The 14,522-nt window shown below is 42.9% G+C and overlaps 1 protein-coding gene across 1 annotated transcript in view; it reads right to left on the minus strand.

Moving 5' to 3' along the window:
- The window catches only part of LOC121008937 (multidrug resistance-associated protein 1-like), a 172,214-nt gene that overhangs the window by 25,720 nt on the left and 131,972 nt on the right, over positions 1–14,522 (minus strand). The window contains exons 17-19 of the mRNA XM_040441763.1: positions 13,950–14,126; positions 12,780–12,947; positions 4,350–4,524 (exon numbers count right to left, since the gene is read on the minus strand). Coding sequence (XP_040297697.1) covers positions 4,350–4,524; positions 12,780–12,947; positions 13,950–14,126 — 520 coding nt within the window. The remainder of the gene's footprint in view (positions 1–4,349; positions 4,525–12,779; positions 12,948–13,949; positions 14,127–14,522) is intronic.

The following is a 14,522-nucleotide window of genomic DNA, read 5'->3' on the forward strand; positions in this document are numbered from 1 at the left end:
TGAATGTTCACAGAAAGGTCAGATATGCACTTGGCATCCAATGCGGTATTTCTCCAACTCTACTAATGAAAGGCTAAAACCAGTACTGCCTTCTAACGACCAGTAGATGTCAGCAGAGGTTTTTTGCCCTGTATAAAAAGTCACATTAAACAAAAAAACAAAAACAAAAAAAAAAGTTTTTACTTTCATCAACTCAATATCTGGTAAAGTGTCGCCCCAGTTTACAACCTATGTACAGGAAATTATGGCTGCAGCAATGTAAAGCGAACACCAGGGAGCATCATACTGTCATGAAAGCAAACATTTTTATCCTTTCAGCCAGAAACTCCCCATAACGCTCATTAAACACACAATATCACATCTACTGTATGTACAGTCACATAGTTTAACAGTAGAGATGAGCGAATTTCATATTTTGAAATTCGTTCACGCTTCGTTTGGTGGTAAAAGCAGAATTGCGTTATGGATTCTGTTACCACGGACCATACCGCAATTCTATGACGGAATGCATAAAGGAATGCCTTTATGGTCCGTGGTAACGGAATCCATAACGCAATTCTGATTTTACCACCAAACGAAGCGTGAACGAATTTCATAACATGAAATTCGCTCATCTCTATTTAATAGGATATGTGTCAACGTCAGAGCAGTGAAAATTGTATTAAAGGCATTTAACTAGTTCAAGACCGGCCATTTAACCCACCTTCAGACGTATTTTAATTTTTTTCCTAAACAGATCTGAAATCAACTTCCCTTTCATTCACGTATTAGAATACATTTTGTGTATTTTTTTGTGGTACACAGGACTTTATTTTTGTCATTTTTATTTATTTTTCAATCAAGAAAATTAAAAAGAAAAAAAAAAAAAGTTCTAATCTTTTTGCAATTAAAATGCACTGTGCCCTCTTTCCATTATAGGACTATATTGTAGGAGCTGCAATGGGATCTAGTGGTGGCATCTTGTGCGGATTTTCCCTGACAAATTAGCTCTCATTACTGTCGAAATACGCCCTCTGGAGACTTCCTGCATTCAGGAAGGCAGGGACAGTAATAAACCATCTCTGCCTTCTCTATGAGGCTTCTGGCTGTCACTGACTACCCGCTCCCAGAGGGTATCCATGCAGCTACAGACTCCGCAAGTATATTCAGAAAATCTCTAACTACTTGTATACTCCCGGACAACTTATAACGTCCAGAGGTCCGCAAGTAGTTAGAGAGATTTTCCAGTTTATGTAAATAAGCCTAAAGGGGTCATTCCATGATTAATTAAAAAAAAATGTAAAATCAGCCATCAAATAGTGCAAGAAAATCTCTACAACCAGCCCTGTACCTCACATGGATCCAGAGACCTCCCCATTCATTGCTACAGTTAATCTTCTAGATTTATATCAAACTGGCAGTTGAGGGGACGGGTCCTTTCTGCTGCAGCTATCTCCCTACCACAACTCAGTTGGCAGCTTAATGATGGAACGGAGAATGTGTGTCCACCTCGGCAAGTTGGACAGAGAAATAAGAAAAAAATATATATGGCTGTCCATGGACAGTCTCGGTTATTGCCCTTTGAGGAACATAGAGCTTTGAAAATCCTTTATTCGCTCATTGTATTTAGAGGGTTATCTCAAAAAGCATGTGCTTGAGAAGGAACAGTCACAATGAAAATGCAATGTAATCTGCAGGCAGCATATTAGAGCAGGAGGAGCTGAGGAGATTGATGTATAGTTTTATGGGCTAAGGCTCCATTCACACATCCGCAATTCTGTTCCGCATTTTGCGGAACGGAATTGCGGACCTATTCATTGTTATAAGGCCGCACGATGTGCTGTCCGGATCCGGAAATGCGGATCCGCAATTCCGTTCCCGAAAAAAATAGAACATGTTCTATTCTTGTCCGCAATTGCGGACAAGATTAGGCATTTTCTATTAAGTGCCGGCGATGTGCGGTCCGCAAAATGCGGAACGCACATTGCCGGTGTCCATGTGCAGGATGTGTTCTATTACCATGCAGCGTCATCACATGAGAAATTAATTACACAGTACCTATTCAAAGTCAGTCGGTGTAATGGAGGTGGAAATATCCTCAAGAGCGAGGGAGATTTTGTGTAACCACTCCTCTCTCCAGCCCATGAGGATCCTGAAATGGGTTATGCCATGATTGATATAAATAATAAGAATCAAACAAAATAATAAAAAGGACAATAACTTTCTAACAAAGCTAGAACCAGCCCTGTACCACACGGGTAGTTTCTTTCTGTTGTATTGGGTACAAATCTGGCATAAAAACAAAAAACACAGCGGCATGCTCCAAGACAGACCATCTTACATCACTGTACGCACACGCAGACATGGGTCAGATCAAATTAGAACCAGTTTATCATAAAGACAAATAAGGACAGACGACATGCTTGAAAACGAACCTTCCTCCTCTTCCACTTCCACGTCCACATCCGTGTGGACTGCAATCATGGCAGCACAAGCAAAGAAGGATAAGCAAAGTTAGAGTAGAAAATAAACTGCTGCAGCAGTCCCAGCGATCAGCACTACAGGGTCTGTTATGGAGACATCCAATGTGGATTTTTCTCCATACATAGGGCAGATTTCACCTACTACAATGCAAAAGATGTTGCTCGGGATTTCAGGCCACTTCTCAAGTGTTGTATGTGCAAATGGCCTTAAAGGGGTTGTGCAGGCAGTATGTATTGATGACCTATCCTCGGGATAGGTCACTAATATCTCATAGGCAGGGGTCCGACACCCAGCACCCAAGCTGATCAGCTGTTTGAAGAGAAGACGATGCTCCATGCAAGTGCTACATCCTCTTCTAAGCGGTGCAGTATAATCCTCTTTAAACAGCTAATTGGCGGGCGTTGCCAGGAGTCAGACCAATCAGATGACTTATCCTAATTTTTTTATTTTTTACGTGTCACTAGCACCACACCTCTGACTATCAGTGTGTCTCTCATTGCTTTATGCTGACTTCAGAGAGCATAAAGGGGCTGACAGGTTCCATCCACTTTGGGGTAACTGATGTGAAATTAAGAGCCATCAACAGGCTGTAGACCACCGCTTTCAGGTTTCTATGTGTAGAGTTGGAAGTTCTCTAATCTACTGCAAATAACTTGTGCAAGAATGAGGGTGGGGCTAAGATTACCCGGACCTGTAAAGGAAAGATTACTTATCTGCTTCCCGGCGCTGGCTCTCCGCTCCTTCTCCTCCCGGCCTGCGATGCTCCGCTGGGCTCCCTTGCTGAATACATCCAGTTTGACATGGCTGCAGCCAATCACTGGCCATGATGGTGACTGGCTCCCCTTCCGTCATGACAAATCGTCACATGATGCAAGGGCACCCGGTCTCTGCCGCAGACAGTGATTGGTCGCAACAATGTAAATCCGGATGTTTACATTGAGGAAGCCAAGTGGGGCATCGCAAAGCTGTGAGGAGAAGGAGCGGGGAGCCAGCATCGGGAAGCAGGTAAGTAGTCTTCCCTTTACAGAGTTTTCCAAAATCTCTGCCATCCTTGCACAACGCCTTTAAAGGGAGTCTGTCACCTCCAAAATCAAAAACATGACCATACCTTTCTTGCAAAAATGAAGCCCTTTAATCCTGAGAAATGCCTTTTCTTTTTATGCAAATAAGCCTTTAAGTGCACCACTGCATTTGACACCTGCAGAATCTGAAACCTCTGGAATAAGAGGAGGAGGTGCTGGGAGGTCTTACTGGGGGAGAGATGGTGCACAAGAAACCTTATTTGCATACAAATAAAGGAGCATTTTTTAGGATTACAGGACCAAATTTTCCCAAGTAAAAGTAATGTTTGGGGGCACCTACTTTACATGGAGGCATGCTTACTTTGAGAGCATGGAGACAGGCTCCCTTTAAAAATAAAACATATTCGAGGATAATAGAGAATGCCATTTTCTAATAGATCGCTTATCTCTAGTGTTGAGCGATCTTGTGTTTTCAAGTTCGGGTTATCTAAGAATTCCGTTATGGATTCCGCTACCACGGACCATAAGTTATAGTCCATGGTAGTGGAATCCATAACGGAATTCTTAGATAACACAAGTTCGCTCATCCCTACTTCTCTCCAAGTTGGATGTCGTCCTTACTCATCAGATTATTAGAATGCCTCTCTTTTTGTGATCTGTCGCCACAGTTAGTAATGTGAGGTTGGCCGGAACAAGACTATCAAAAGTACAACCATGAGCTCTCTAGTCTAACAAACCAGTGACAAGATCTACTGTGTGGGTGTAATGCTTTATATACTGCTCTAAACGAGTCAAGATTAACTTTAAAGGCAATGCAATACAATTTCAGGGTCTTTGGTTACAAAGCCTGGGTTAGGCGCTCACCTTGCCCATTGTTCTGCTCGGCATTGGCATATGTATGTAGAAATTCAGCAAATGCACCGTCCTGTTTCAAGAGCTCCTGATAGGATCCAATTTCGGTGATTTTTCCATCCACCATCACAATAATGGAGTCCATTTGTGGCAAGTAACTCACTCCATGAGTAACCAGTATACGAGTCTACAAGCACAAAAAGACTAAAAATTACCCATTCATGCATTAACCCTCATTGTAGAGACCGCCAACTCTTATTATTGCCACATACAACGCCCCTGCATCCTCATGAAGAAAATAATCATATACAGCTTTTCTAATACTTAATAGCTAATATTCTAGAGACTCTATACAGGTGTGTGGTTGAACTTTAGCTACTTGTAGCAAGATGCACTAGAGTGGAACCAGTAGCAGGGCCCTGAAATGGTCATTCTGACATTAGGCCCCCGTATGACGTCTGATGCAGATAAGGTAGCAGGATGATCGCAGACAGAGGCCTCTCTTTAGACAAAACAATTCTTGTAGCTCAATGATACATTTTAACTCCTGGTGTTACGGTTTAAAGTGTGCAAGGCGTGCAAAACTGAAGAGGACGCCCACATGGCAGGTGGCCAGGAATATGGCTTAAAAGTGCTTTGGCTTGGCAAGATGCCAGAGCCCTGACCATCTCTATTTGACATATCTTTATTTACTTCCATTTTCACAATTTGTCTCCTTTACTATCCTTGTAACCCTCATTCTCACACTCTCTCTCTTCTGTCCGAGAGACACTTTGTTTACAGAAGGTGCAGATTTCCTTATCAGATTTGGTGGAGGATGAGGGCACGTCCCCGTGAAAGTGACCCGGACACGGGAGGACCTATGGGACAGACCAAGGGTCTGCAAGTGAGATTTCTTACCCGTCTCGCCTCTTCTTCTCTGTGGGTCTTGAGAGACACTGCCACACTCTCTCGCAGGTGACTCTTTCCTTATAATTGCTGTTAACTGTCGGTGCGCTGTTTCTAACTGGTTGTAAAGTGTGGAGATGGGACATCCCTCCCACACTGTGGCTGTCTCAGAGGAGCAGTAAAGTGCCCCATGTCTGGGTTTAGGCAAGTGGTCTTGGGCATCCCCGAGATGCCCGTGAACACTACAGCCTCACAGTGTACTAACTACCACATAAGACAGCCCCATCTATTGTATTCAGGCTTTCACCGTCACAGCCCATTTATTCTTTCTTGTGATTTTAAAGGTTGGCATTGCAAACTGTGCGACCTGCCGTTGCTCGACAATTTGGGTGAAGTGCTCTACCTTTACCTTGCAAATCAGGAAGGCATTGGGTTATATCTCATGTAGATATAGAGTGGCGTACGTCTAGGACTATGGCCACGGATGCCAACAGGGGTGTAGTGCAGCTGTACTAAACTAAAGGTGAGGGAGGCATTTGTAGGCTGTCTCCAGCAATGCAAAAGGGTAACCTAGACAGTGACACTGGGGAGAATTGAGCCCGATTATATCTAGAAACCCGTAGGAACCAAAAGGTAAAGATTAGAGGATGGTGGCAATACTGTTATTCAAGTTTTTGCAGGCGAGGTCCCAGACGCAGAAGGAAGAAGAAGGGGGTGAGCTGCTACCTCCATAACCTCCCAGATTTTCATAGAGGAGACACTTCTTCCATTGCCTGGTTAATATGGGGACAGTGAGAACAGTATTACAGAGTGACTTGGCTTCCAAACATCCCATAACAGGCTCACATGTGCCTTGGGTAGGTTCGGACGGCAAGGTAACGCTACTTACTGAGACAGACGCTGCCAGTACAGCGTACAGCACACAGGCAGCCCTCCTGCTCAGGGATACAGTTCTGTGCGCAGAGATCTCCTCTGGAAATTAAGTTGTCACATAGTCTGCGCACTAATTCCCCCACTCACGTACAGAGGAATCTGGGGATTTCACCCAGTCGGCTGCCATCCTGTTCAAGCGTCTCAGAGTCAGTCCCAGCAAATATCTTAGCCCCAGCAGAGATGAACAGGTAGGATACAAATATGTCCAAACATTAAAGGTAACCTAGGTTATTGCTAAAATTATGAAATGTGACATCAGTCATACAGTAAGAAGTAACTTTCCTTCTGTTTGCTTTTGCAGACAGGAATTTGTTCTCGTATAGATATGCTTGTGTGTTGTGTACGTGTGATGTCAGATATCCCTTTGTTCTAATGTGAATTTCTATTCCACAGCTGTCATTATGGCAGAAAATAGTGGACGTTGATGTTGCTTCCATCTAATCTTCTCTTCCCAAGTGACTAACTAACTTTTGGCTACTTTAGGGAAGATGAGAAGCTTCCAGCCATTCATACGTGGATGTTAGTCGGGGCATTTGATATTCAGTATGCCTCTTTTTAAAGGGTGCCTTCACACGGCCATAATTCTGGAGCTGCATCCGTTCTGCGGACCCATTCATTTCAATGGGGCCACGAAAGGGGCGGACAGCAAAATGCGGATGGCACACGACCGGTATCCATGTTTGGCGGATCCACAATTCGCGCACCGCAAAACACTTAGTCGTGTGAATGCACCCTAATGAAAATGCTATTGAGACACTAAAATCTGAAAAAAAGGAAATTACAAACTTTATTTCAAAGTGAATGAATTTGGGAGTAGAATGAAAAATTCGATACATTTCCTTATTTGATAGTAGATGTGCATTTAACATTCACGTGTGTGTACCTGTTCCATAGACCGAACAGAATTACAAATACCTGTTTGTGTGCCGATCACAGTGAAATCTTAGAAGACTAAACGTAGAGGCTGGGGGCAGCAGGTCCGTGGTCCCACACCGTTTACCCTCCTTGTTGGTTGAGAGAATTTTATCATTTTCTTTATAAATGATTTTACAACTACAACTAGAAGTATGTGTTAGGAAGGGATTAGGACAGAGCCTTCTCAAATGGCCTTGAGGAACCTTGATAAGAGAAAAAAGGGTGGGGGCTCCATAGCTGTGTGTGAAAGTGTAAGTGTGCAGCTGAAGGAGATAAGGGGTTAAGGGTATGGCTACACGTGTTGCGCGACATTTCATGTAACGTATTTCAACTGTGTCGCAAAAAAAATCCAAGTCAGCTTTTTTTTTTTGCGACTGTCACATCACATTGCAACCCCACTGAAAAACATTATATTAACATTATGTCGCCATGTAGTTATACCCTTTTGTGTCACCGTGTAGCCGTAGCCTAAATGGTTTCATACATCAAACAGTTAACCAAATTAGGGCTGATTGGCATCTACATTTAAACTATTCCGGCAGAGGAACAGCCGCGTGCTGGAATTCACCGTATTCGGCATAGCCAGACAGGGCTGTCCAATGCTGGACCCCACTGATTATAAGGGATCATACAACCGCTTTACGGCATCAATGGCAGCATTCGGCAGGACAAAAAGGCGTGCCTGCAGGACTTTCTCTAGCTGAAGCCAGAACTTATACAAGAAAGCAGCCAGATCACCTCTGGATCCCATTATAGTCAATGGGGTCCGTGCCCAGCTATGCCAGATCTGTTCCCGGTTCTCTGCCAGAACAGCCTGCCAGATCAGGTAAACGCAGATGTAGATCATAGTACTGATGAAGAATGCTTTGGTTTTCTCCAGTATGTATGAAAATGGTGGTTACATCTCAATGGTGAGGGGAAGAAGTAGTGATAACCGCTTTGTTAAGAATATTGCACTATAGCAGAATTTCCCTTTGTGTCGGTAGGGAACATCCCCACAATAATGGTCGGCCTGAATGCATTCACAGTATTAATGGGTGGAGGACATGGTCTTCATTAAAATGGGCTTCCCTGTGATGCAGAGGCATATAAAGTTTTCTGGTCTGGACCTGGAGTGGACACTGTGCATTGGCATCCCATGGGTCAACTGTATTTGTAAGTTTGATATCTAGTCTCAGAGGGAAGAGGATATGGAAACGTCTAAAGTATGCTAAAAGAAACAGAGAGGCTCAAATAAGCATATAAATTATGTCACCCCTGAGAGCAAACAGGCGTAAAAAATGGTAAATGAGACGGGCCTCCCAGCTTGTTCCCTTCCCCGTCCATGCCACACCAATTGTTTTTAGACCTGGCGTGAGAAAATATAGGCATATTTCTGTTTAATAAATGTCCCCCATAGGTTTTTTTTTGCTTACGTTTTACTACTTTTGCGAAATAAATTATTATTTTTTTTTTTTAAGAAAATGTTTTTGCATCGCCGCATCCCAAGCCCCATAACTTTTATTTTTCCTTCTACCGAGCTGTGTGAAAGTTTGATTTTTGCAGGACCCCTTGTAATTTTCATTGGTATCACATTGGGGTACATAACACTTTTTGATTGCTTTTTATTCAGTTTTTTTGGGTGGTGAATAAGAAAAAAGCAGCAATTCTGGCATATTTTTTTCTTACGACGTTCAATGTACAGGATAAATTACATTATAAAGATGCATGCACACGACCATATTTTTCGGTCTGCATCCGTTCCGTTTTGCGGAACGGGTGCGAACCCATTCATTTCAAAGGGGCCGTAAAAGATGCGGACAGCACACAGTAGTTTCGATCCACGGCCCCGCAAAAAAAAAGAGCATGTCCTATTCTTGTCCACAATCGCGGCTACATTCACACGGCCAGTAACAGTGTTTTGCGGATCCACAATTTGCAAACCGCAAAACATATACGGTCGTGTAAATGTAGCCCAATTGCGTAGTGTGGGTCGTTGCGGAAATGGCAATACCAAATACAGGGAGTAGAGATTATTTCAGCAATTTTTATGTAAATGTATTTTTTTGTATTGGAGTTTTTTCTATTTAATATACGGTACTTTAAATTATTATTATTATTTTTTCACTTTTTTTGCCATTTAATAGCCCCAACACTGGGATTATAACAGCGGATACTTTGATCGCTTCTAAAATACAACAAACTAGTTCTATAGTGGATTGTATTTTAATGTCAGTGCTATACTGACATTCACCAGCAGGCTGTGTCAGAGAGGAGCAGCCTGCTGGGAAACGCTGGAGGCAAGCCTCGGGCATTTATTGGGCCCCGGCCTGCCTGTACTGACATCGCCACTGCACAATCTAATTTGCGGTGTGCCGATGGGAGACAGAGGGAGTCTGCTCCCTCTGTAACAGCATACATGCTGCGGGCGGTATTTCCTGTGGCACGTAAGGGGTTAAACTGTCTAGACTGGCACTCCTGCAGGTCCAGACAGTTAGAGCAGGAGCGTGGCTCTCATAGGAGAGCAGAGCCCCACCTCCCTGCTGCACGGGAGACCCGCCATAAAAAGGTGGCGGCTAAGCCTAAGGCCCCTTAGTGACTGCTGTACAAAGCCGTATTGGTGGTAACTTAGGGGTTAAGTCTTTGTCTGGAAACATTTGGCAACAGTTGCATATATCACTTCACATACTGCATGCCAAATGATACGGTAATAATTTTTCATGATAAAAGCCAATTAATGATTACGTAAAACACTGTAATCCATAGGTGTGTCCAACTGCTATAATAACATTTGCAAAGACAGGTGCTATTTGAGAAACCTTGGCACGGTGCTCGGGCGCAGACATGTCCTCCAAAGTAGGATATGTTGGCTAATCTCTCAATTTTAACATCAGTATGAGGGTTTAGTAAAACCGCAGAGTGCACCTGTCTTTGCAAATGTTATTATATTGTTATATTGGTTATCACATCCACATAAGTGCTATCTTGTGTAGGATGTCTATTGTGGTACTTGTGGTCCGTTGCGGGCATCCTCTACTGTATGTATTTTTGCTGGGGATCGCCATTAGCAACGGGCTACAAGTGCAGGATTGGCTCCCCTGTATATATGTGCATAACTGCATATAGGGTTGAGCACTTGCTGCCTGTTTAACACCACGCCATTTTTTCTGTTGGTGTGTCCAACTGCTACCAGGAGTGCAAAAGCAGATTCCTGATGGAATGTGGAAAGATAAGAAAGGTAGTCGGGTCCCCCAGGGCACTTTGTGACCTTACTTATTCCTCCAAGACTGCGAAGATCTAATTACAGAAGTTTGCTAAGGTTTTACCGCTGCTGGATTGCAGGGTGGTCATAACCCCTGGAAACGAGGAGTGTATAATGTGATGGAAAAACGAACACAACCCCCTCAGCTTACATTAAAGGGTGCTCCCTAGTCTATAACAAGCTCTGATATAGGTGGGTAGCACACTCTGGGTGCTTTGCTGCTGCTCAGATGATGGGGATAAAATGCTGGATACTGGGAGCTGCTGTTCAACTATCTTTAAATTTATTTAAAAATTTGCAGTACAGAGATGTGATGTTTCCTTCCTAAGGCCCATAATGAAAGTACATCAAGTACTGGCTTACATGCAGATGACCTGCGAGTGTACAATACACAAATACAAGGGTCACAGGCATTCAGAAAACAAAATTAAAACCAAATTAGGCTAGTGTCATCCAGCTTTTTCCGTCAGCTTTTTGAGCCAAAGCCAGAAGTGGATCCAGCAGGAAGGAGAAGTACAAGTCCTTCCTTCATTTTTTTCTTTTCTTTTTAACCCACTTCTGGCTCAAAAAACACTACATCAAAAGCTGCCACAAAAAGCTGCATGTGACAGCACCCTAAACATGGCAACACATATAAAGGAACAACATGTTAAGCAGAATTAATAAATGTATCAGTTCAGCAGGGAAATTGTGAGACATCCCATTTGGTTTTATAATATATATTTACATTATAGATTTTTTTTATAAGTTCATTTCTCCCAGTTGAACAAATTTTCAAGATTATATTAACACTTCCACCTCTTTAATTTTATTCTCACTATTCTATTCCACTCTCCTGACATATGATCTCTCACTTAGTTCCTGCCAACTGACATATTGTCTACATGTGATTCCAGCAGACACCTTCCCTTCACATGTGAGTTCAGCCTCCGATGCTACACACGACCCTGAAGATTACCACTTACTGTTCTACTGATCATCTCAGCACCGTAAGACATTCCCCAATATAACCCCGGACACATCACTCAAACGTTCTCCCTTTTGGAAATTGTCAATCTCCTATATACACTATTGGTTTTATGTTCTCCTCCTCCTGTGAGGACGGACGTACTTCAGGTCATTGAAAACCCTCCTTCCTTTCCTACTCCCGGTGTCCAGCTCAAGGGCTCATAGTCTCACCACAGGATCATCATCCTTTTTCCTGCACAGCAAATCTATTTATTCTTTCTGCTGAAAGTTACTCGTTTATACGAAGGTTGCCATATGTCATGTGCTTTTTATAAGTTTTTTTTTTTAATGCTGGTGACGCTTGTATTCATGTAGTGTACACTTGTGGGTCACCTGTAGGTTAGCCTGTACTTTCTGTAATGTCATTCTGTGACGAAAGAGACAGCATGAAATGTATTGCACTTATACTAACCTTTTAACAGTTTAAGTTTAAGGAAGACCTGCCACCACAAAATGTAGTGCAATCTGCAGTCATTGTGGGAAAAGATTCAGTAAAACTTGTAAATTATACATTTATATCTCTGCCTTTTCTAACTTAAGATCACACCTGTTAACAGCTCTCAGTACACGGGGAGGTGTTATCAGTGATTGATAGCATTCTCTGTGTAAGTGTGTATACAGAGATAGCTGTCAGTCACTGATAGCTGTACACGGGGGAGGGGTTATCAGTGATAGCATTCTCTGTGTAAGTGTGTATACAGAGATAGCTGTCAGTCACTGATAGCTGTACACGGGGGAGGGGTTATCAGTGATGGCATTCTCCGAGTGTGTATAGAGATAGCTTTTAGTCGCTGATAGCTGTACACAGGGAGGTGTTATCAGTGATTGATAGCATTCTTCGAGTGTGTATACAGAGATAGCTTTCAGTCACTGATAGCTGTACACGGGGGAGGGGTTATCAGTGATAGCATTCTCCGAGTGTGTATAGAGATAGCTTTCAGTCGCTGATAGCTGTACACAGGGAGGTGTTATCAGTGATTGATAGCATTCTCTGTGTAAGTGTGTATACAGAGATAGCTGTCAGTCACTGATAGCTGTACACGGGGGAGGGGTTATCAGTGATAGCATTCTCCGAGTGTGTATAGAGATAGCTTTCAGTCGCTGATAGCTGTACACAGGGAGGTGTTATCAGTGATTGATAGCACTCTGTGTAAGTTTACATACAGGTAGCTGCCAGTTACTGATCTCTGTACATTTGGGCAATCTTAAGTTGAGAAAAGGCAGAGATATAAATGTATAAATTACAAGTTTTATTGAATCTTTTCCAACCAAACAATATATACATCTGCTCAGCTCCTCCAGCTCTATAATATGTAGCTTGCAGAATGCACAGCATTTTGTTGTGACAGGTTCTCTTTAATGGCAGAGGCTCAGTATCTTGCATGTTATCCCTATCATTTGTATTTGGCTTAAAAATAGGGACACTTTTAATATAAAAATTACGTATGTTTACTCACCTTATCTTTGAGAAGTCCCTTTGGACCAACAACTTTTTCAAATATGTGTTTTCCAACATGTGCATCCACAGCAGACAAGGGATCATCAAGTAAATAGACATCAGCATTGCAATAGACTGCCCGGGCAAGGCTCACTCTCTGCTTCTGACCGCCAGATAAATTCACACCCTAGCAACAGGTAATACAATAATTCAGAAAACATTAGCTAGATAGCAATACCAGTTTATTGTAAAAACAGCACATTATACATAAAAAGGAGACTGGTGAAATATCTGCAATACAAAATATCCTTAGTAAACAGTTTGCCAGGAGATTCATGCCTACCACAATTTAGTAGGGTACTTAAAACCATGTCTTTCTGGTCATTCATCTCTATTTTTATTACAGAGAACAAGAACTGTATGCACATTAACTGGAAAGGGCCACAAGAGTGGTTCCCAATGGCGGCAGGGTGCTAGGGTCTCAATTGCAAACCCTGCCTAGCCCCTCCCCCAGTACCATCCTTTTTCTAGACCAAGTCACATAGAAATCTTGCACATGTGCCATTCAGTCCCAGTCCGGAGCACAGGCAGTACATCTGTGAGGCCGTAGCCTACAACAGGCAGTAAACTTCGAATGCGTTGGGGTGTCTATTAGGGGAAATGTGAGCACAGGTGCAGACTGGGAAGTTAAAGTGGCCCTGGGAACAAACGTAAAGTGGCCCAAATTGACAGAAGGCCGGGCCAAAACAAGTAGGCAGCGTCAAGAATACCATATTGCAGCCACATTACATCCCCCTACTCCAGTTGCCTCAAGATGGTAATACAGTTAAACTGAGGAGGAAAGAGGGCAACTGCGGCCACCGGCCAAGTGCATAAGTGTCTGACACTCCAAGCATTAATTAACTGTGAGACCATTACTTCTCTGACTAGTGGCCATGAGGAGGGCTCAGGCGACCGTCTGGGCATCAGCCCACCAAGAAGTTCCCCTGTAGGTTCTATGGCCAGTCTGCCCCTGGGTGAGGAGGTGGGCAGGGATTGCAAGAGAGACACTGAGTACTGGCTGGGATTAGGACAGCCATTGCCAAGTAATCTGCATACAGTATTAAAGTGTTTCTAAGTTTCCTACCAAGCACTTTAACATGAAATACTTGAAACGGTCTGCGAACCATGTAGTAGGAAATAGCCTGACCTTTTCTCCGATTTCTGTTCTGTCTCCAGATGGCAATATATCCAAGTCAGGCAGCAGAGCACAGGCGTCAAGAACTTTCTTGTATAGATTCTCCTTGCACTCTCTGCCAAACATGATGTTGTCTTTCAGAGAGGCATTCTGGATCCACGCTTGTTGAGGAACGTATGCTATGCCACCCTACCAAAACAGAAAAAGTAAGCGTGCACCTCTACTACATAGTGCTATGAGAACATCTCTCTCAAAAGCAGTAAAATAAATTGTAAATGACATTTACAAGAGTAGTAAAAGCTCCTTAAGTACGTCACAATCATTTTTTAATTGCTGCATTGCATCTAAAATAGAGCAGCTTTGCAAAGTTTTATTTATAACTCATCAGCGCCTATACAGACCTAAGTGTATCCATGCATGGTCTGCATAGCAGTTGTAGATGCAAAATGATATTTTATCAAGACCATTTACAAAGAGGTTTAACTTTAGAAGCACTGGGATAATAAAAATGGATGATTTGTGAAGGTGGACCGACAATTTAAATCGCCTTTGGGGGCAATTTTTTTTAAAATTAGTGCATTGTAC

This window comes from Bufo bufo, chromosome 7 (genome assembly GCF_905171765.1).
Source record: "Bufo bufo chromosome 7, aBufBuf1.1, whole genome shotgun sequence".
Taxonomy (NCBI): Eukaryota; Metazoa; Chordata; class Amphibia; order Anura; family Bufonidae; genus Bufo; species Bufo bufo.